Source organism: Manis javanica, chromosome 1 (genome assembly GCF_040802235.1).
Source record: "Manis javanica isolate MJ-LG chromosome 1, MJ_LKY, whole genome shotgun sequence".
NCBI lineage: Eukaryota > Metazoa > Chordata > Mammalia > Pholidota > Manidae > Manis > Manis javanica.
Window position 1 is genome coordinate 136,011,453 of NC_133156.1, and position 24,825 is coordinate 136,036,277.

The 24,825-nt window shown below is 34.1% G+C and overlaps 1 protein-coding gene across 4 annotated transcripts in view; it reads left to right on the forward strand.

The window, feature by feature from the left end:
* The window catches only part of CDH18 (cadherin 18), a 1,048,863-nt gene that overhangs the window by 991,690 nt on the left and 32,348 nt on the right, over window positions 1-24,825 (forward strand). For all 4 annotated transcript variants that reach the window (XR_012131738.1, XM_073237622.1, XM_073237625.1 and 1 more), the window contains 2 exons: window positions 12,085-12,206; window positions 22,717-22,834. Coding sequence is in view for 3 of the 4 variants with exons in the window: in XM_073237622.1 (XP_073093723.1) it covers window positions 12,085-12,206; window positions 22,717-22,834 (240 nt within the window). In the remaining variant the exon portion in view is untranslated. The remainder of the gene's footprint in view (window positions 1-12,084; window positions 12,207-22,716; window positions 22,835-24,825) is intronic.

A 24,825-nucleotide genomic window follows, 5' to 3' on the forward strand; every position in this document is an offset into this window, starting at 1 on the left:
TTTGTATTTCTGTGGAGTCTGTCGTGATTTTTCCATTCTCATTTCTGATTCTGTTGATTTGTGTTGATTCTCTTTTTCTCTTAATAAGTTGAGCTAGAGGCTTATCTATGTTGTTTATTTTCTCGAAGAACCAGCTCTTGGTTTCGTTGATTTTTGCTATTGTTTTATTCTTCTCAATTTTGTTTATTTCTTCTCTGATCTTTATTATGTCCCTCCTTCTGCTGATTTTAGGCCTCATTTGTTCTTCTTTTTCCAGTTTTGATAATTGTGATGTTAGACTATTCATTTGGGATTGTTCTTCCTTCTTCAAGTGTGCCTGGATCGCTATATACTTTCCTCCTAAGACTGCTCTCACTGCATCCCACAGAAGTTGGGGCTGAGTGTTGTTCTTGTCATTTGTTTCTATATATTCCTTGATCTCTCTTTTGATTTGTTCATTGATCCATTGATTATTCAGTAGCATGTTGTTAAGCCTCCATGTGATTGTGAGCCTTTTTGTTTAATTTGTAGAATTTATTTCTACTTTTATACCTTTGTGGTCCGAAAAATTGGTTGGTAGAATTTCAATATTTTGGAGTTTACTGAGGCTCTTTTTGTGAGCTAGTATGTGGTCTATTCTGGAGAATGTTCCATGTGCACTTGAGAAGAATGTATATCCTGTTGCTTTTGGATGTAGAGTTCTATAGATGTCTGTTAGGTCCATCTGTTCTAGTGTGTTGTTCAGTGCCTGTGTGTCCTTACTTATTTTCTGCCCAGTGGATCTATCCTTTGGGGTGAGTGGCGTGTTGAAGTCTCCTAAAATGAATGCATTGCTGTCTATTTCCCTCTTTAGTTCTGTTAGTATTTGCTTCACATATGCTGGTGTTCCTGTATTGGGTGCATATATATTTAGAATGGTTATATCCTCTTTTTGGACTGAGCCCTTTATCATTATGTAGTATCTTTCTTTCTCTCTTGTTACTTTCTTTGTTTTGAAGTCTATTTTGTCTGATATTAGTACTGCAACCCCTGCTCTCTTCTCACTGTTGTTTGCCTGAAATATGTTTTTCCATCCCTTGACTTTTAGTCTATGCTTATCTTTGAGTTTAAGGTGAGTTTCTCGTAAGCAGCATATAGATGGGTCTTGCTTTTTTATCCATTCTATTACTCTGTGTCTTTTGATTGGTGCATTAAGTCGATTTACACTTAGGGTGACTGTTGAGAGATATGGACTTATTGCCATTGCAGGCTTTAGGTTCATGGTTACCAAAGGTTCAAGGTTAGCCTCTTTCGTATCTTACTGCCTAATTTAGCTCACTTATTGAGCTGTTATATACACTGTCTGGAGATTCTTTTCTTCTCTCCCTTCTTATTCCTCCTCCTCCATTCTTCATATGTTGTGTGTTTTGTTCTGTGCTCTTTTTAGGGGTGCTCCCATTTAGAGCAGTCCCTGTAGGATGCCCTGTAGAGGTGGTTTGTGGGAAGCAAATTCCCTCAGCTTTTGCTTGTCTGGGAATTGTTTAATCCCACCATCATATTTAAATGATAGTCATGCTGGTTACAGTATCCTTGGTTCAAGGGCCTTCTGTTTCATTTCATTGAATATATCATGCCATTCTCTTCTGGCCTGTAGGGTTTCTGTCGAGAAGTCTGATGTTAGCCTGATGGGTTTTCCTTTATAGGTGACCTTTTTCTCTAGCTGCCTTTAAAACTCTTTCCTTGTCCTTGATCCTTGCCATTTTAATTACTATGTGTCTTGGTGTTGTCCTCCTTGGATCCTTTCTGTTGGGGGTTCTGTGTAATTCCATGGTCTGTTTGATTATTTCCTCCCCCAGTTTGGGAAACTTTTCAGCAATTATTTCTTCAAAGAGACTTTCTATCCCTTTTCCTCTTTCTTCTTCTTCTGGTATCCCTATAATACGAATATGATTCCTTTTGGCTTGGTCACATAGTTCTCTTAGTGTTTTTTCATTCCTGGAGATCCTTTTATCTCTCTCTATGTCAGCTTCTATACGTTTCTGTTCCCTGGCTTCTATTCCTTCAATGGCCTCTTGCATCTTATCCATTCTGCTTATAAATCCTTCCAGGGATTGTTTCGCTTCTGTGATCTCCTTCCTGACATCTGTGATCTCCCTCCGGACTTCATCCCACTGCTCTTGCATTTTTCTCTGCATCTCATCCCATTGCTCTTGCATTTTTCTCTGCATCTCTGTCAGGATGGTCATGATTTTTATTTTGAATTCTTTTTCAGGAGGACTGGTTATGTCTGTCTCCTTCTCAGGTGTTTTCTCTGTGATCTTTGTCTGCCTGTAGTTTTGCCTTTTCATGGTGATAGAGATAGTTTGCAGAGCCAGTACAAGTGACCGCTGGAAGAGCTTCCCTTCTTGTTGGTTTGTGGCCTTCCTCTCCTGGGAGAATAGTGACCTCTAGTGGCTTGTGCTGGGCAGCTGTGTGCAGACAGGGTTTCTGCTTCCTGCCTGGTTGCTATGGTGTTTATCTCCGCTGTTGCTGTGGGCGTGGCCTGGCTGTGGCTGCTCCTCCAAAATGGTGGAGCCCCATTGGAGGGGGAGCGGCCGCGAGGCTATTTATCTCTGTAAGGGGCCTCTGTGCTCCCTGCTGCCCAGGGGGTTAGAGTGCCCAGAGATCCCCAGATTCCCTGCCTCTGGTCTAAGTGACCTGTCCTGCCCCTTTAAGACTTCCAAAAACCACTCTCCAGACCAAAACAACAACAGCAACAATGAGAGAGGGAACAGAAAAAAAAAAAAAAAATAGAGGAAAAAACACGCGATTTTTTTTTGTCCTCAGGCACCGGTCCCGGGCACCCGCTCACTTGTCCTGCTGCCCTGCCTCCCTAGCACCAGGGTCCCTGCCCCTTCAAGGCTTCCAAAAAGCACCCACCCACTGGTCCCGCAGGGAAAAACGCCCGATATTCTTTGTCCTCAGGCGCTGGTCCCAGGCACCCGCTTACCAATCCTGCCACCCTGCCTCCCTAGCACTGGGGTCCCTATCTCTTCAAGGCTTCCAAAAAGCACCCACCAAAAGAGAAAAAAAAAAGGGGAAAAACGCGCGATTTCCTCCGTCCTCAGGTGCCGGTCTCAGGCACGCGCCCACAGGTTCCACAGGGAAAAATGCGCGATATTCTTTGTCCTCAGACACCGGTCCCAGGCACCCGCTCACCGGTCCTGCTGGTCTGCCTCCCCAGCACCAGGGTTCCTGTCCCTTTACGGCTTCTAAAAAGCACTCGCCAAAAAGAGAAAAATAAAGGGGAAAAATGCACGATTTCCTCCGTCCTCAAGTGCCGTTCTCAGGCACCTGCCCACCGTTCCCACAGGGAAAAATGCAGGATATTCTTTGTCCTCAGGCACTGGTCCCAGGCACCTGCTCACCTGTCCCGCCTCCCTGCCTCCCTAGTACCGGGGTCCCTGTCCCTTTAAGGCTTCCAAAAAGCACTGGCCAAAAAGAGAAAAAAAAAAAAGGGGGAAAAACGCGCGATTTCCTCCGTCCTCAGGCGCCAGTCTCAGGCACCCGCCCACCGGTCCCGCAGGGAAATACGTGGGATATTCTTTGTCCTCAGGTGCCAGTCCCAGGCACCCGCTCACTGGTCCCGCCACCCTGCCTCCCTAGCAATGGGGTCCCTGTCCCTTTAAGGCTTCCAAAAAGCACTCACCAAAAAAAAAAAAAAAAAAAAAAAACCGCTCCGGTTTCTTTCCACCAGCCGGGAGCTGGGGGGAGGGGCGCTTGGGTCCCGCCGGGCCGGGGCTTGTATCTTACCCCCTTCACAAGGCGCTGGGTTCTTGCAGGTGTGGATGTGGTCTGGATGCTGTCCTGTGTCCTGTGGTCTCTATTTTAGGAAGATTTTTCTTTGTTATATTTTCATAGCTCTATGTGTTTTTGGGAGGAGATTTCCACTGCTCTACTCACGCCGCCATCCTGGCTCCGCCCCCTCTATTATCTTATATATGAATCTGAACACATTTTAGAGAATTATTTGCTAAACACAGATTGATAAAATATTTATCCAAAGTAAGGGTTTATGTTTTGGTCTATAGTTTACTTTGAGTCCCATTTTGTATATGATAAGAGGTAAAGGTCAAGTTTATTTTACTTTACATATGAATTTCCAATGAAACTGCTATTTGTTATAAATGCTATTGTTTCTCCATTTAGGTATCATAGCAACTTTGTCCACTACCACTTGAGCACTTATATTTTGATTAATTTCTGAAATCTCTAATTTCTGAAATCTCTTGTCTACATACCATTATCAACGTATATAAATGTATATATTATATACACACACATTAACCATATATATATGTGTGTGTGTATACACACACACACACACACAGACACACACATGATTAGGCATTTACCAATCCAAAACTTGTATTCTGATCCAAAATTATATATGATATATATCAAAATTATATATACATATATATCAATAAACATAGATAATCCTGTACGAATCCCATTTTACTGATTATTGTGGTAACATAGTAACACTTTAAATCAGAGAATGTGAGTTCAAAAGTTGTCTTCTTTTTCCAGAATTATTTGGACTAATTTAACGCACTTTTCTTCAATATAAGTTTTACAGTCAACTTGTCAATTCTTCAACAGTGTAAGCTAGGATTTTGCTTGGTATTGCATAGACTGGAAGTTCAGTTTTGGAAGAATGGACATTTCAAAAATTTTGAGTCTTTTATCCATGAACATATGTTTCCAGTTATCTGGGTATTTAAAATTTCTCTTAGAAATATTTTGAGATTTCAGCATACATATATTGGACATATGTGATTTGATCACTTTTTTATGTAACATAAATTTGATATTTAAATGTTTATTTGTATTTTTATAGAAATACATGTTAATATGAACTTGTATCCTGGGATATTGCTAACTCTCATATTCTAACAGCTTTTTATAGATTATCTGATATTTTCCATGCGAATGATCATGCAGTCTGTGAAGAAAGATAAATTGTTCCTTACTTTACAATTGACATAACACTTATTTCTTTTTTTGTTTAATTACACTGTATAACCTTTAATAAAATGTTCAGAAGAGCTGAGAGCATGTATCCCTGACTATTATCTGATCCTTAGGTTAAAGCACTCAGTCTTTCACTAATAACCAAGATAGTTGTAGGTTTTAGTATAATTATTCAGGCTGAGGAAGTCTGTTCTGTTCTTAGTTTGATAAAAGCTTCCTTTCCTCCTCATTGAATCAAAAACAGGTATTATGTATTGTTAAATTTTTCTGCATCCATTGAAATAATTAATGTGTGTGTAGTAAATTATATTCATTGATTTTTTTTGTTATTTTGTTATCATTAATCCACAATTATAGGAAGAACATTATGTTTACCAGGCTCCCCCCTTCACCAATTCCCCCCCACACACACCCCATTACAGTCACTGTCCATCAGCAGAAGATGTGGTACGTATACACAATGGAATATTATTCAGCCATAAGAAGAAAACAAATCCTACCATTTGCAGCAACATGGATGGAGCTAGAGGGTATTATGCTCAGTGAAATAAGCCAGGTGGAGAAAGACAAGTATCAAATGATTTCTCTCATATGTGGAGTATAAGAACAAAGAAAAACTGAAGGAACAAAACAGTAGCAGAATCATAGAACCCAAGAATGGACTAGGGAGGATGGGTATATTTATTGATTTTTAGGTTTTTAAGTGTTAAACACCCAGCCTGGGATATACCCCACTTCCTGGAATATAACAAACTTCCTGGATATACAGCACTTGGTCACGATAAATGTGTTATCAAAGCTGGAAGGAATCCTGGGGAACACCCATGTGTCTCTCTTCCCTTGAGGAACATAATTTTCCACTGTCTGCTTCCCAATATCTGAGAACAGCTTCAAAAATTTTGTTAGTTTTATAGCCATTTAGGACAGTAGGTGAGCCTGGTATCAGTTGCTATTTCCTGGCCAAAGTACAAACTCTTTGTTCTTGGGTTCCATTTCAAGCCTGTTAAACTTGTCATTGTAACTATGTAATTTATCTAAATATTACACCAAAATATATAATATAAGTACATAATGGATGCAGGATTTGTGCAGTTTAAGTTTAAAGTTTTCCTGAAACTTGATAAAAGTGATATGCTAAAAATATATTGCAATTTAGAAGAAAAATGAGACAATTATAAAAGTTCAGGGTATTTTATAAATATGTTGCTGTAGTTAAACTGTTTTGAACATATCTTCACATCCATCCTTCACTTGAAATAAATCAATGCTGGGCTCATGGATGATGAAGTGCATGTGTTTTTTTTCAAGGATAGTGACCTTGATCTTAAGCAGCATATTGTTTCTCAGAGATGATGCATTTTTCTCTACATCCAGGGTTTAGAGATTGGTGAATGATTAGGCATTCAAATATTTTGATGCAAATGTTTAAAACACGTATGTATCACTTTTGTTATTGATTTCCTATGTTAGCTGGTTTGCTGTAATTAATAAAACCACTTACAGATGCTGATTGTACCTGATAAGAAAATGTTAGTTATTCTTACTTGCTCAGCCAGAAAAAGAAAAAGAATGTAAAATGATGTTTGCTACTATTAGTGAACTTCTAGGAAGCACAGAATATATGATTGTAAGTATAGGTGCAAAGGACAGAATAATAGTTGATCACAAATCAAGTTTTGAGAACTATACAGAGATGAAAACTGGAAGAGTTCACCTAGACAAATAGGCATTGTGCATGAATAGACCAAGATGAGAAATGTTAAAACTGTGCTATTGAAAAGTTAAAAAATAAATATTACATTTGTTAGAATCTTTCATACAGTTAAAAGACCAATTTTAGCAGAGATTAAAAAAAGGCTATTTGTCAGTTTATCTCATAATCAATAGCAAATTCATCACACCAATGCAATTTCACAAAGAGTGCATTACTTTGACTTTACAGTTCTGATTTACAGAAAAAGACAATGTTTATTTCAAAAATCTAATGCATGACTTAAACTTTTGAAGCTTCCAATTTATTTTAGTATTAGACAACAGTATCTAAGGCATATTGGGAATTGTTAGGGAATTTATAGATGACTGGGTAACAATAATATCCTTAAGAGAATCAAAATTATTTAAGTAAATCACTTCAGTGTGGGATCTCTTTGATGGTTGGGTCATTACTAAGATTTCATACCATAAATTGACCAAAGAAAAAAAAAGGGTAAATATCTGGAATGAATTTTGGGTGATATTTTTCCAAATGCTTTCTATTTTTTGAAAGTGCTTCTAGAAAAATATCAGCATTTTTTAACTAGTATGAAATAAGTGATCTACAACAGGTAGGGTCAGTTCAATGTTCTATCATGTAAATTTCACAGAATGTTTATTTTCAAACCTTTTTATTTGGTCATAGGAAAGGCACTAATCATTTGGCATGAGATACACAACCTTACTCATGATAACAAATTATCTTTCATAGAGTATTTGATTTTAAAATTAAAAAACAAGATATGTAAAAGGGAAGGAAGAAGAGAAAAGGGGCATATGAGGAGCACCAGACATGTACTAAGAATAGTGATAGTTTTATTTATAAAAAAGTCCATAAACAGATTAAATATTCATATTAATAAGGAATGTCTGTTATTTATCAATTGATATATCTCAGTCTTTTGCCTAAAAATTAAATATGGTATTCGTAAATGAAAATATTAAAATATAAGTAGAAATAACAAAACTACCTTCATTTCTAAATATATATATATACTGGATGGAAAATTTAAGTTTTATTTGAATTCTTGCTTGTAAATCTTATTTTTATTTAATTGTTTAAGGAACTGGTAGAAACACATTTATGAATAAACACAATATTAGCCTAGTATTTTTTAAAGTTTTAGCATCAGTTCACAGTAATGATTTAATTATAAGAGTGCAGACTATTTTGTTGAGACTTGCCTATAATGAAATCTTTTAACAGAAATCAAAGAAACACAGCAAAAGTATAAAATGCATAAATACATAAATATATGCCTGGGTATTTATGATTCTTGGACAGCTACAAATATTATTTAATTAAATTCATGATTACTGCAATTTACTATCATAATAGTATGTAAGGTTTTTTGTCATGAATGCATTTTCATAAAGAAAAAGAATGAAACCATATTTTGGGGAAAATAAGCTTTATTCTATGGACAAGAGCATTTGCATTGATCTATTTAGATATTTGACAAGTATTTAATGCTAACTTTAGAATATGAATATTTAGATTAGAAATCTACTGAATTCCTTAGCAAATTTTGCTACATATATTAATAAACAATATATATTTTCATAAGGGAAAATATTTAAATAATAGTGACTTTGGGGTAAAAGAAATAAACACTGAAGTCACGATTTTTAAGACAAAAATTTGAAAAAATATTAATTCTTTTTTTCTTCATTCCATCTTGATAGTGGGAACTCTAGAGGAGTGGCATATTTCCTTGTTCCATGTCTCTAGACATAGTGCCATGCACATTTCAGATTTCTCAAACAAACTCACTGGAAGAAATAGATTGTTTTCCAAGCTATAGGAAACTAAATACTGTAGCAACAAGCTTGTATTTGCACTAGAATACAACTTGCACTGTTACTACCGCCACAGGGGACACTCTGCTGACATTGGTATTGCATGAAACATGGATGACTTTTATATAGGATAGTTTGTACTGAAAATCACATGTATAGAATTTTCAGCATGCTATATATAAATATCTTGCTTCTGTTTCCGTTTGATTTTGATTTTCAGAAAGGATTAAAATGTGCATTTTAATCCCAGGCTCAGTCTCTTAAAGTTTACGGGACTGATTTAAACACAGTTTGACAAGTCCAATAATTCTTACTTACACAAATAAGGCATAGAAATAATAACTTTCCAAAGTTTATATCCCAAAGAGTTCTAGAAAGAGAATTCATATTTAATTTTTTTCTGATTCCAGTATATTTTATTTCTTCTACCATCAAAAAGACTTAAAACTAATTTCTAGAAATGAAGCATGAAAAAATAAGCCAATAATGGTAATAGCAACAACAGAAATGTTGCCTTAAAAACCTCAGGAACATTATCTAGGTTTTGCCATAGCAAAACGCTTCTAACACATGATTATGTTCACTTTTTACAAGTGATTGACATCCAAAGGGTAAAGTACCAACCCAAGAAGTATGGGAAATAAGAAATAGAAACCAAAAGGAACTTACCAGTTAAAAAATAAAGAATTAGATACTCTTATTATTAAGCAGAAAACACCAGAATGCATGCAGGTAGGCCATAAGTGGCTATACAGCTACAGTGGGTTTTCAGTTATTAATCTGGAATTAAAGCTACAGTTTTTATATGTGATCCTACTTTTAGTAAATAGCAGTTACTCAATTTGCATCAGTAATGACATTCAGCTGACTCTGACATTCTGTTTATTATAACTCCTGATCAGTAACTCCTGCCGTCGCCCCTGACAGTGCCTGCCCCTCAGATCATTAGTCACATTCACAGTATGGTGAGACTCGGTTCATCTTCCCTATAGAACACATAATGGTAGTGAGTCTACAGACAAACCAGTATCTACAACCCAAATTTGTATAGACAAATGCTGGGCTTTTAATCATTAAGTGATCAAATAGTAATTGTACATTGGGGATATGAAATAAGATTGCATAGACATGGAGAGAGTCTATTTCCATCTAAAAGGATTCAGTTTCCCATACTCAAGAATGAAATGTGTGCAAGGCCGTTCATTCCAAAGGCCAGCAGGAGCAAGACAGACATCAGACAGTGAGAAGGTGATCATTGAAAGCAGCCAAATGCTTATGCTATTACTCTAGCTCTTCTTCAAGATGTAGTCTTTTCAGAATTCTCTTTAACAAAACGTTTTTTTTTCCTCTGACTTCACTTAAGGTTACTTCTAAATCTGCCTGCTCAGAAAATGAGCAAAGAATTACTTACAGGGGGACTATTAAGGCTGCTGATACTCATGATTACAATTAATAAAATTGTTCATACCTCTGATTTCTAGAACAGATTGCTTTTGTTTGCTTTCAAAAGGTGAGTAAATACCTGGCTGAGAAATTTGGGAACAAGTGAAAACAAAGTATAATAGTTTGACTAGAAGAGTCATATTTATATACTGGAAATAATAAGGTCACTTATACAATAAGCCTTGATAAATTGTAGAGCAAGGATCTTTCATTGTTCTCTTACAAGTCTGAATAATCTTAGTACTTATAAATTTTAGAATCAGCTTTCAATTTTTATGAACAGCTCTCACTGGAATTCGTAACACATTGCACTGAATCATGTATACATATCGATTTGGAAAGGCTGGCTTTATGATATTTTTGCCTTCCTGATGACACACATAGCTATAGCTCTAAATTTCTATAGATCTTCTTTAATGAAATACAGGACTTTCAAGTATTTTTCTTTCTAAGTTCCTTTTCACATACTTTTCTTTCCAAGTGCCTTATAGTTTTGTTAATTAACTCTAGTTTTTCACTACTAAGAATTACGTATGCTGTAATTTTGCTGATGTTTGTTTAATGCATCCTTAGTCAGTTGGAGAGGGCACATTTTTCTTCCTAGTTTGCTAGGAGGTTTTATTTCTTTGTGTTTGTTTTTGTTTTGTTTTGTTTAGAATGTATGGTTATTGCATTCTATTTCTTGTTTTTTCCATATATTTTAAGATGATTGTCTATGTGCATTTATGACCCTCCTTTAATTCATTAACTTTGTGGATAAATATTATGCTTTCCTTCCTTCCATGATGAACTAAACAAACATTCTTGGAACCAAGCTGATGAAGATATATATATATTTTAATTTTACACACCAGTCATGGGTGTTTGCTATTATTTTGTTTAGGTTATTTGCACCTAATAAGTGTCATGAATGGGAGGGTTGGGCATTGATTTCTAAGTTTTATAGGTTACAGAAAACATGTAGAATAATTCCTCTTTCTGCTATTTTCTGAGGAAAAGATGTGTAAGACTGAAACTACCTATTTCACTTTAGGTAAAAATCATCTAGGTCCAATTTTCTTCTCTTGGGAAAAATGACATTTTACCTAAAAATAAATTTTCTTTAGTTATTGTAGTACTCCTCAGATTTTCTATTCCTTTTAGAGCCACCTGTGGCACTTTTTAATCCATCCATGTTCTTACTGTTTTTAATACCTTCTTTAAACATATTTATGCATCTTTTTTTCCTAAAATAGTTTTTTTTTTGCCTTTTCATGTTCTGCTATGATAAATTGATAAATTTGTCAAGGTTTTATGACTTTTTACTTGTCCTTTATTTTTTCACTCAGTACTCTATTGTTATGATTCTAATTTTGGATTTTTTTCAGATAATGACAGAAATATCAGCAATAAAAAAGAGACTTGATGTTCTCATTATGAATTGTGCATTTATAACTTTGACATGTAAAAGAACCAAACATTTGCCCTTGTCTTACATCTCAGAATTCATAACTTACTGAAAATTGGGAAGACTGCATTTAAGACATTTTAAAGTATAAACAACAATATTTTGATATCCACCAGACTTACATATGAATTCTAAGCTAAATTTTGGTTTAAATTATTCTTTACATTTCCCCAAGTGTGACTAAACATCACACACTGCATATATTCTCCTATAAGAAGAAAATTATGCTTTGTGTAAAGAACTTTACTTTGTATTTTCTCCAAGTTTATTTAGATTCAAAAACCTTGAACTTTTCAAAGATTATGGTTTTTTTTTTACCAACTGCCATGCTTTTTGTAGATTAATGATGAAACCAATTGTTCATCCCTTTGACTCTGACAGCATACAATGAATTCTGACAACTTTCTCCCACTCCAGTTCCTGAATAACATGTAATTTCCTTGATATGACAAAATATCACTTCAGCATTCATGTCATGCCTTGGTGTTCATTTTTCATTTTTCTGTAAGTTAATGAGTTCTAGCAAAGAGTGCTATCATAAAGTTTGCCAAAAGTCCTGCTGCAGCATATGGAGCTAGTGACAAGCTACAGTACTAAGGAGATTTGTTTTAAACCAAGCCTCTAAAGTGTGCATGGAAATACTAAGTACATCCCTGTGTATTTTGCAGACAATCCTGGTTTGCTGAGCCATGTCACAGTGGGTATTAGAGTTCTGGATGTCAATGACAATCCACCCGAACTTGCCAGGGAATATGATATTGTTGTCTGTGAAAATTCTAAGCCTGGCCAGGTAAGTTAATTGTGTCCTTCCTGTCATTTGAATGGAAGAAAAATAAGCAACTCTCTTTCTGTTATTAAATAGAATCCTCACAATCCCCCTGTGTTATTTTTGTGTTGAGCAAAAGTAATTTGATGAAGCTTTATTTTAAGTACCAAATAGATATTTTGGGGAATCATAGAAAATAAGTTTTCTCCAGTTCCTAAATGTAATTCAAAAAAAGAGCTCATTCATGTATGCATTCATGATGCCAATAAAACCATATTGATTTCTTTGTGCGCAGCTCTGTGTTAAATGAGGAGTAAACAGTGAACGTTCTTGTCCTAATGAAGCTTCCAGACTAGATGGGAAAGAGGAACTGGTTGGTCATTTTGGAGGACCTGTAGGAGTGACATATGAGTGGCCATTGAATGAATTTGGTTCTAAAGGATCATTAGGTTCTAACGACATAAGAAAGTATCTGTATTAAAGAGGTGGGGAGAGTGAAGGAAGGAGAGAAGGACTCAAATAGGGACATGTAGCATGGCAGCTAGGTAAAGGAGCATGACACTGCTGGAGGAAGGCCCAGTGGCTGAGGCACATAATACAAGGGGGGTCCTGGAAGGGGATGTGCGTTTATCTTCTCTGCTGTATAATTATACAGACTTAGCATCTTAAAACAAGTTATTTGTCATCTTACAGTTTCTGTAGGTCAGATGTCTGCTCATAGCTTAGCTGAAGCTTTATAAGGATCTCTCAAAACTGCAATCAGTGTATCAATGAGGCTTCGATATCTCTTCTAAGCTCACATGATTATTGGCAGCTGTATTCAGTTAGTTTCAGCTGTAGACCTGACAGCTTCAGGATTTTACTCAGCTCTTCAATGTTCCCCAGAGTTTTGAGAGATGCCCTCAAAAGTTTCTTGCTATATGGGCTTCTGCAGCATAGCCACTTACTTCATTAAACAAGTAAGGAGAGATCTGATAAGTCTGCTAGCAAACAATCTTACATAATGTAATATAATCAAGTGAGTGCTATATAAACACCTTGCCATATTATATTCTATTACCATATTCTATTGGTCAGAAGAAGGACACAGGTTACACTCAGACTTAATGGGAGGGATTACACAGAGGCACACATTCTATGAAGGGCGCCTTAAAGTCTGTTTGCCACAGATAAACCTAGAAAGGTAGAAGGAGTTAGACCCAGCTGAGTCAGCTAGTCCATTTTATTGACTTTGGGTAACCAGAATGAATATATCATCCAAAATTGCTTAGAATTATTTTAAAGCTTGTTATAAAAATTATAGTCCTGAGAAACAATGTCTGTGTATTTTGTATAAGGGACAATCAATGGTGGCTCCCTAAGGTAATCATTGCTTATGTGTTTTTAATACCCCCAGGGTATTACATATATAAAAACTCTTTTTACTTGAAGATTTTTCACATTTATTGCCCACAAGAAAATTAGAAAATATGAATGGAGACAACGTGGATGAAAGCTATATTTGAAAGTATTTACAGGTTATATGTTTTATTCTCTTAAAAAAACTTAAGTTTATCAATTCAGGTGTTTAAGGATTTTTCTATATCTTTATTTTAAAAGCAGTAAAGAATTTTATGTACATATATGATGCTTTATTTACCAAATCCTCTTTCAATTTTATCAGAAATATATGCACACATCCTAAAATTATATTCTTAACATACATTATAGACATGAAGTTGATAAGAAAATGTTAAACATTCAAATGAAAAATGTAAATATAAAAAAGCAGCCATTAAATATGGTATCTCAGCTCTTGGTTATAACAATAAATTAGATAAAACCAAAGAGAAAATAAGTGAATTGGAAAACAGGTCAGAATAAAATGCCCATGCTAAAGGACAGAAAGCTAAAAAGATAGAAAGTGTAAATAAGAATATGAAACCCATATGGTACATGCAGGTCTAACAAATAAGTTATTTAATTCTCAGAGGGATATAAAAAAGAATTGGACCAAATAATATTTGAGAAGATCACGGCTGAATTTTTTTCCATGCTGATAGCACGCATCAAGTAACCTTCAGAAACAATAGGGGAAACAAAAACAAATAAAAAATAATTACCTTACTACAAAGATTACTTCACCTGGACACCTTGTAATAAAATCAGAAAATTCAGAGAAGAAAAGACATAATACTGAAAAAAAAATGGATTTAGCACTAGGCAAAGAGTTCTTAAGCTTGATACCAAAGGCATGACCCATAAAAGAAAAAAAATGGTAAGTTGGACTTAATCAAACATAAAAAATGCTTTGTGAAAGACTTGGTTAAAAGGATCAGTAGACAAGCTTCAAAGTGGGAGAAGAGACTTGCAAACTGCATGTCCAATGAAGGATTAGTATCTAGAATATACAAAGAATACTCAAAACTCATCAGTTAAAAAAGTCAGTTTAAAAATGGGGGAAAGACATGAGCAGACATTTCCCTAAAGAGGATTCACAAGTAGAAAACAAGCACATGGAAAGATATACATCATCACTAGTGATTAGACAAATGGAAATTAAAACTGCAATGAGATATCTCTGCATACCTATTAGATGGGACTAAATTAATAATAGTGACACAGAAAATAGGGAGAGGAAGAGAAATCAGTTCACTGATATGTTATAGGTAGGAATGTGAATTGGTACTGCTACTCTGAAATACATTTTTGCAGTTTCTTAAAAACTAAGCATATAACTACCATGCAGTCCAGAAATAACATTTTGGTGCATGTCCCTTAAAGATATGAGGATTTCGGTTACTAGAAAATAATTTACACAGATGTTTGGGTAAGGTTTATTCATAATGAATCCAAACTAGAGGCGACCCAGAATGTCTTTCAATGGATGAATGATTAAATAGACTGAAAGGAATTCATGTCATAGAATATGACCCAGAAATGAAAAGGAACAAACTATCGATACATGCAAAAACATGAATGAAACTCCAGGGAATTTTGCTGAGTGAACAACAAAAATTAAAAAGCTAGTATTCAAAGGTTTTGTAACATACAACATCAGTGGTTAAGAGGTAGGTAAGGGTGGCAGGGTAGTGTATATGGCTATGCAGGAGAGCAGAGTGTTTTCCATGGTGATGGAAATATTCTATATCTTGACTGCATCAATGACAATATCCTGCTTGTGACACCATACTATTGTTTTGCAAGATGATACCAGGGGAGGAAACTGGGTAAGAAAACATAGCATCTCTCTGTATTTTTTACAGCTGCATATGAACCTATAATTATCATAAAATAGAAAGTTTAATTAAAAATAGAAACAAATATTTTTAGTCAAAGATATAATACTTTAAAAAGAACAGTACCAAAAGCTTATTATTTTCAGGAAAGAAAAAGCCAGAAAACAATGGAAAGTTAACTCCCAAGAGTTGCAAGGTAATAACTGAAACCATACATTCTTTTTATTCTACTAAAAATGTACCTCAAAAATAAAGACAAGGAAAACTCATATTTGGGCAAACAAAAATATGAAAATCCCTTATTATAAAACATACATGAAAGCTTTTATTGGGTAAAAAGGAAATAACTATTCTGGTAGGTTCCAGTGGCAAGAAATCTTAAAGACCACAGCAGTCAGTAAACTTACAGTAAAAAACTAAATTATTCATGAGTTAGTAGAAATCACAGGAATGTTTTCCAGAGTTCAAAATATAATAGTATACATCTCAATGACAGATCATAAGTGAAGAAGGAGACAAATTAAGTTAAAATATAAAATATTCTAAACTTTTTAAATTTGGGAGAAATTGACAAACTACTAATTCATAATAGATTTTGTATGTCAAGAATGCATGCTGTAACTATTGAAAATAGTAAACTAATAAAAATAGTAAAAGACATATGACTAACAAACTAATAGAAATTGGAATTAAAGATACTTAATCCTAAAAAGGGTGATATTTTAATTCCTATTTATTTCTTGAGTGTAAATCTGTTTATTAAAATGTTCATTCACTTTAGAATAGTTCACATGTAATTTGTTGCATGAGATTTTGTCCTGCTGTATTACATTTTGCAGTAAATCTATAGGGGAAAAAAGCTCTTCATATCGGACTTATCTTCAAGGATTTTAGGACACATTCCAAAACTAAGATGTTATCCTAATAAAATATGAAGCTTATAACCAATTTAATGTTTCCAAAATAATCTAGAGATTTCTGTGACGTTTGTGGAGCTCAAAATTAGAATGACAAGTATTTGCTCTTGAGATAGTTTGCTGCAATACAAAATAGGCAAAATAAAACTTTCAGTACAGAAAATTCTAATCGTTATGTAAAGGTGATGGTATTTTTTTTAAAAATCAAGAAAGAAGACAGAAACAAATTTAGAATAAGCAGAAAAATAGAAAGCAAGTAAAAATGATGTAAATTTAAAGAAGTGTATATTAGTATTTATATTAAATCACAGATATTCAAATTAAAAGATGATGCCTATTGTCAAAATAGTTAAGAAAAATGTTCAATTAAATGCTCTTTATGAGAGGTGTGTTAAAATTGCAAGAAAAAAAATGAAGAATTTGAAAGAAAACATATGAAAAAATATACCAAACTACATGAATAATAACTATATACATATTCACCCAAATACACACATACACACACACACACACATACACACTTTATCAAAGGAATATTATTAGATAGGAAGAGGCACATTCACTGAGATAAAAAGTCAGTGTTCCAGGTAGAAATAACAATTTGAAATTTATTTATACTTATCAACATTACTTCAAAATGAATAAGGCAAAACTGATAGAAACTGCCAGAATTATCACATAAAAATTCAGTAAGGATACTGAAAATTGAATACCACAATGAACAAACTTTATTGATTAACAGATACAGAAACTGCATTGAACAAGTTCAGATTATGCATTCTTTCAAAATGTACTTAAAATATTGACCAAAAATTTCCTCCATGAAGGGTCACAAAGAAAGTCATAATAATTTTCAAAGAAGAATTGCTCTCATTATTTTTCTGTATGACAATAAAATAAAGCTAGGTGATAATTTAAAAAGAGTGCTAGAACAAAATCCATTGGAAATGTGGAAAAGCACTTTTAAATAAGCTATGTATCAATGAAATAATAAAAATTGGAAATAATGGAATAATGAAAATGTATCAAAAGGAAAAAGGGAGAAATCAGTTTTCTCATTTTATGATGACAGCGTAACTTTAGTATCAAAACCTGACAAAGATATTAACCATACTCTCTCATGAACATACAAATATAAATGAAGTATCAGCAAAGAGAATCCAGCAAAAATAATACTTTAAAATGAAAAGGAGAAAAATTAAAATTCATTTTTATAGGTGAAGCCAAAGCTTTTGATGAAGTTCAACATCCATTAATCATATTAATAACAGTGATAATATGTCCTTACATTTGGAGAAGTTGTGAATTAAATGAACAGTTTTGCTAAATATAAGGCCAATATAAATGTATTTCTTTATATCACAATTAGAAAATTAACTAAAACACTATCATGTAATACCACATTAAAAATAAAGAATCTAGAAATAAATGTTACCCATCAGAGGTATAAATTATTACAACCTTTGGTAAACTTCAGTCCTCACTGAATCTTTGTTTCTCTGTTGGCAGGTTATTCAGAAAAATCAAATTTGTATCATTTGAAATGAAATATGAGGAATAAAAAATCCACACATAAACTGGTGATTGCATTAACCAATTTTAGATGTTTTCTTTTTAGGCAATTTGTTTCTTTTCAAAAATTGGTATAAACAAACAAATTTTACTTCAAAGTAATTTCGAATTAGGCACCTCTCACACTTGCTCACCCATAGCAGGCTTTGTAGGTAAAATTGCTGAAAACCTGAAAAAAGGATACTCACTCTGTGCTCTGGGGTCAGTTGTTATTTCTCCTGTGGCTCTGAACATATACTCCCAAACCTAAAATGATAGTCTCAGTTTTCTGAGGTCTCTTCATGTTGGCTTGTGACCTTGATTTTTTCCCTATTGGCTTCTCATGTTGTGTATTTCTTGCTCATGTAAAATTTCATTCAGGCTTTGTCTCTACACCACACTCTCCTGTCGATGTCACACTGCTAGCCTGGGTCCTTTTGTTTTACCTTACATACTGACTACCTGAACTCTACTGCTTTTCTAAGAAATTATTTATGTGACATTGACAAGGGCTTTCCTCTGGAAAATGAAGAAAACTGTCAACTTCAGGGACCTTCCAAGCAGAGATTCTATGAGTCTCAAATTCCTTTAAATCTGGATTACCTTATTCTCCTCACATGAAAAGCCAATCCATTTTTTAGAGAGGGCTAGATTTCTGACAAACTGTTCCTTTCTTTTGTGGTTCCTATTTACCATTTATCTAGAATTCATCTTTTCTTCACATAACTTACTGGTACTGTTTTCAGAAAGTAATCACGAGACTTAGCACTCCTAACTTCTAATGAATATTGATTCAATTATATGACAAGTTCTTTTTATCCTTTAAAACTGATAATCATATTTAGCATATTGCTGTCTTTAGCACTGTGTGATTTTAGATGTCATTATACTATAGTTAGACTCTTTATGTTGCTTTCCAACTCCTTCACCAAAATGAATTTAAGCTTTTTATTAAGGGGATAAAAACTCATTTTTTAATATTATTTATATATATTTGTACCTTTTTTTGAACAAATCATTGCCAATATGTGTGGTCAATTTGTGTGATTAACCCGTTGCAGGGGAAATGGTCTAAATCTTTTGTTTAATTTTGCAGTGTTTGGCTCATTTAACCTTATGTGTGTAGCATTTCTGGAGAAACTGTGTTTGTTTTGAGACAGAGTTGGAATGGGGAACTCTATTTAAATAATGATTTGTGAAATAGGTTTTCTAAAGCATATTTATATGACAGCTTCTCTTTCTGTGACAATTGCTTTTTGAATTACAGACACTTCTGTTATGGATGTTGTGCATCTAAATATAACAGCATATGGCTATGGCAGAAACTGGTCTTTTTTGAAAGCAGAGGTTTAAGTCACATATAAAAACAGAATTCAGGTGGATTTAGGTGTCAATGTAAACAGCAATAATATTTCTCTGAGTCAATGCATTTTTCTTTTCTAAAAGAATATTGTAAGTGCTTTGCATGAAAAAAGTATATATTAAAAGGAAAATCATGCATCTGTGAAATTAGAGGTCAGTTGCAAAAGAAAGTGAAATCACAATTACTGAGATGTGCCTACACTTGGAACTCTGAAAAGTAAATGAAGGGCATGCTTTCTATCTTATTCATATTGAATTTTCCCTCTCTGTTTTTGTATTTTTCTTCCTTTAGAAGTAACTTAGGAAACAAAACATACAAAAGAAAACATTTTATTACCGAACACCAGCCTCTGCCCCATCAGATCCAATTATTAACAATACGACTTTGTATGAAAAAGTTACCTAGATCAGTAGAAATTTTACACCTTATTAAAGATCAAGCTCATTAACTCTCAAAAGTTAGTATTATTATCAAATAAACTAATGATCACATTTGAAATAATATTACAAAGTAAATGAACTGATCAATTTAAAGAAGATACAAAGTGTTCCATAGAATTTTCTTTTTATTTTAAATCATTAGGTAGGGCTGGATCATTTACCCAATAGAAAACTATTATTTGTATAAATATGTGACACTGACATTTTTTTTCCCCTAACGAACTGCTCTAGAAGTAATAGACTTGGAAAACACATCTAAAAAAAAGGGATACATTTATTTGATAAGAGAAACACAAAATTAGTTCTAATTAGTTTCTGCCATAAGTGAATCCTTATTCATAGGTATTATCAAAAAATTCTGCTGGTAATTATAGATACCCACTATAAATTTGGATGTTTTTCCCCATTGGTAGAAGATTCTGTGACTTTTTCTCAGATCTCTCAAAATAACAACACTTTATGCACTAATTACATAATGTGTATGTGATAGAAAACATCTAAGTTCAGTTAGGAAGAATGAGAGTCAGAAAATAAACTGTTATGGAGTGTATATCACCAACCAATGGCACAAAGATAGAGCACATGAACACAGTGTAGATATGTCATAACTTGGAGAAAACTTTGGAAAATATTGATGACAGTGGTGTGACAATTAACACATATCTTCCAGAAATTTAAATCTTCTAAAAATCACAAACATGTTAACTTTTTAGTTATGTTTCTTAATAAAAGTAAGTATGAGGAAATAATAAATGGAAATACTGTCTCCTAATGAAAGTTGATTCTTAAAACAGAAGAATTGAATATATCCTGTCAAAAGAATATCTCAGAGTTCAAGATAAAGCAGATCAATATTCTAGGTTTCTGGAAATGTTTGTCAGAAATATTATTGAAAAATACTTAAGTATAGATGAATTGGCAACAATTCTATGAGACCACAAGATGAATGCTTCACTTTTTCCATAAAATGTGGTGATCAAATCATCAATTTTTATGTATTGAAGACTGAGAATTCTTTATGAAGAAGACAAATGTGCCATAAATGGGCTTCTAGGTCAATTCAGTCTGAAATTACTTGTATAAAAATGGAAAAGATATTTCAGTAAAGATAACAGAAAAAGAGTAAACACAATATAATATGAATTATATCAGCATTTAACAAATAGAATAAGCTCATGTCTGTAAAGATATGAGGATTAAAACAACTTTTAAATTTAAAGTGAGAAGAAAATAATTACTCTAAAGAACAGGAAACATAAAATAACTCAGTTGATTTAAATTACTATCCACCAATTCCCTCCAAAATTACATCCTAGGATAAGATGGGAACTTGCAAAAATGTCAGCGTGTTACAAGGTATCACCCGGAAAATAGGATTGCAAATTGGAGAATTACAATGAATGAAGAATAGAGGTGAGAGGACATTTTATTTTCCTAAAGAAAAACTTATATTTATCGTATCTAACCCTGAAACAACCTTGAAAACTTGATGTTTTGATTTTAATTTTATATTAAGCAACTGATACGAGGAGAATGCAGGTTTGCTCTTCGGATAATGCACACGCTGAGCCTATCAGCTGTTCATACCCTTGAGAAAAATTGTTAGGTTGCTTCTAATAATCCATCTATTCACTTTATTCTACTCATAGTCAAAAGCCAATAGCAAGGAGAAAAAGATCTATCCAGAGAGTACTGTACTTCAAATGAGAAAGAAACTGAGCAATACACAGATGTATTTTTCTATTGGTCATATGTACATTCCCCACTGTTAGATAAACAATATGGAGGGACATAAGGAAGAGAAGAATCCCAGTGATTTCTTGTGACATGGAGGGTGAGGGGTTTACTAGGATCTCTCGCTAAGATAGTAAACGGTGAGCAGCGATGGGAAGGAGTGAACCATGTGAGTGTAAAAGGACACAAATCACTTCTATTTCACTTCCGTATCCTCAAGCACTTTTTTTCACATCCACTTCAGGAAAACACATGCTTTTCTGCTGCAACTCTCCCAGACCTCTTCTCAGTGCTTTGATATCCCTCCTCATCTGCCTGACCAAGTAGTGGGTCAGCACATGAAATGGAATTTTGGTTTTAGCTATCGTACATTTTGGAGGATTTTTTAGCTTGCATATTTCACTTGCAGGGAACACCCTGTTTAGTGCTGTCTTGTCCCTCTTTGTCTTTCATTTCTTTAAGAAGGGCGGCTAAAGAACATCTAAGCATTAGAATATTCATTTTTAAAAGAGGAAAATATTGTCTTATGTATTTGTTTGGAAACGTATTTATTTATTTATTTATTTATTTAGGAATGTAATGAATACAGCTATTGGAATTTGTGTTCTACTTTTAGGCCACCTGAAATATTTTATTTATATATTCTAAGTTTCTTTGCTCTGTAATGTGCATGAAGTTGAAATTTGGGAATTACTTTCTCTGAACCAGTGAATAAATATTCTGTAATGCTCTGAAGGGACTGGCTTTGCCTCTGCCACTACTTAGATTTTTGGGGCACATCACAATACTTCAGGAACTCAGATTCCATATCTGTAAAATACAGGGGCTTGAGCATGATCTCAAAGGTCCTCTGAAACAGTGAAAAAGAAAATATATGACTTCACTGTTTTTGCCTTTACCTACTGAGAATAACATATACTGCAAGGTTGTTCTAGATCATCGCTGGGATATTTATATTTGTATAAACAACACTTCATGTCTCCCAAAAGAAGTGTTCATACAAAATCTAACAACTAATTGGTTGCAAGGTGCTATGGGTGACAAAGAAGAAACAGTAAATATTTGTGTCTTGCTAAAAAATAATGTGTGAGTGATTATGAATTGTGCCATATTATGTCTCTCAAAATCTAATGCAAGGGAGACAAATTAATTGGTACTTTTATTAGCTGAATTTGAAAACACTCAAGATAGATAAAGTGGTCTTTTAAAAGTCCTTTTGTGACAACAGTTGAAAATATTATAATCAAAATCAAGTCAAGGGAATCAGACAAATTAGATTTACTACTTAATATTTGTTTTTTTACCCCTTAGGTTATTCATACCATAAGTGCCACTGATAAAGACGACTTTGCCAATGGACCAAGGTTTAACTTCTTTCTTGATGAACACCTGTCTATAAACCCAAACTTCACTCTAAAGGACAATGAAGGTGAACATATATATGTATTTTTATCTATGCGGTATCCACTTTGACTTGCTATGGAATAGACCTGAGCAGTTTTGCTTTATTCTTTTTTTATTAAAGTATCATTGATATACAATCTTATGAAGGTTTCACATGAGCAACATTGTGGTTACTACATTCACCCATATTATCATGTCCACCCACCCCCAAACCCCATTGCAATTACTCTCCATCAGCGTAGTAAGATGCTATACAGTTACTACTTGTCTTATCTGTCTTCTACTGCCTTCCCCATGACCCTCCTACATTGTTTGCTTATCATAATGCCCCTTAATCTCCTTCACCCTCCCTAGCCACCCACTTTCCTTCCTTTGATAACCCTTCCCTTTGGTAACCACTAATCCCTTCTTGGAGTCTGTGAGTCCACTGCTGCTTTGTTCCTTTAGTTTTGCTTTGTTGTAATACTCCAAAAATGAGTGAAATCATTTGGTTCTGGTCTTTCTCCACCTGGCTTATTTCACTGAGCATAATACCCTCTGGCTCTATCCATGTTGCTGCAAATGGTAGGATTTGTATTTTTCTAATGGATGAATAATATTGCATTGTGTATATGTACCACCTTTTCTTTATTCATTCATTTACTGATGAACACTTAGGTTGCTTATATACCTTGGCTATTGCAAATAATGCTGTGATAAACATAGGGGTGCATATGTCTTTTTGAATCTGGAATCTTGTTTTCTTTGAGTAAATTCCTCAGAGTGGAATTCCTGAGTCAAGTGGTTTTTCTATATTTAGTTTGTTGAGGAATCTCCATATTGCTTTCCACAATGGTTGAAGTGATTTACATTCCCACCAGCAGTGTGGGAGGTTTCCCCTTTCTCCATCCTCTCCAGCATTTTTTGTTGTTTGTCCTTTGGATGTTGGCCATCCTAACTGGTGTGAGGTGATATCTCATTGTGGTTTCAATTTGTATTTCCCAGATAGTTAGTGATGTGGGGCATCTTTTCATGTGCCTGTTGGCCATCTGTATTTCTTCTTTGAAGAAGTATCTGTTAAGATCCTCTGTCCATTTTTTAAATCATGTGATTTGCTTTTTGGGTGTTGAGATGTGTGAGTTTTTATATATTTTGGATGTTAACCCATTATTGGGTATGTTCTTTATGAATATATTCTCCCATACTGTAGAATGCCTTTTAGTGCTGCTGATGGTATCCTTTGCTGTACAGAAGCTTTTTAGTTTGATGTCGTCCCATTTGTTCATTTTTACTTTTGTTTCCCTTGCCCGAAAGATGTTCAGGAAAAAGTTGCTCATGTTTATGTTCAAGAGATTTTTGCCTATGCTTTCTTCTAAGAGTTTTATGGTTTCATGACTTACATTCAGGTATTTGATCCATTTCAAGTTTACTTTTGTGTATGAAGTTAGACAATAGTCCAGTTTCATTGTCTTACCTGTAGCTGTCCAGTTTTGCTAACAACAGTTGTTAAAGAGGCTGTTATTTCCCCACTGTATATCTAAGGTTCCTTTATTGTATATTAATTGACCATATATGCTTGAGTTTACATCTGGGTTATCTATTCTGTTACACTGATCTATGGGTCTGTGCCAGTACCAAATTGTTTTGATTACTATGGCTTTGTAGTAGAGCTTGAAGTTGGTAAGCATAATCTCCCGAGCTTTATTCTTCCTTCTCAGGATTGCTTGGCTATTTGGGGTCTTTTTTGTTTCCATATGAATTTTAGAACTATTTGTTTTAACTCATTGAAGAATGTGGTTGGTTTTTGACAGGAATTGCATTGAATCTGTAGATTGCTTTCAGCACAATGGACATTTTGACAATATTAATTTTTCCTATCTATCCATGAGCACGGGATGTATTTCCATTTATTGGTGTATTCTTTACTTTCTCTTGTGAATGACTTGTAGTTTTTAGGATGTAAGTCTTTCATCTCCTTTGTCAGATTTATTCCTAGGTATTTTATTCTTTTTGATGCAATTGTAAATACAAGTGTTT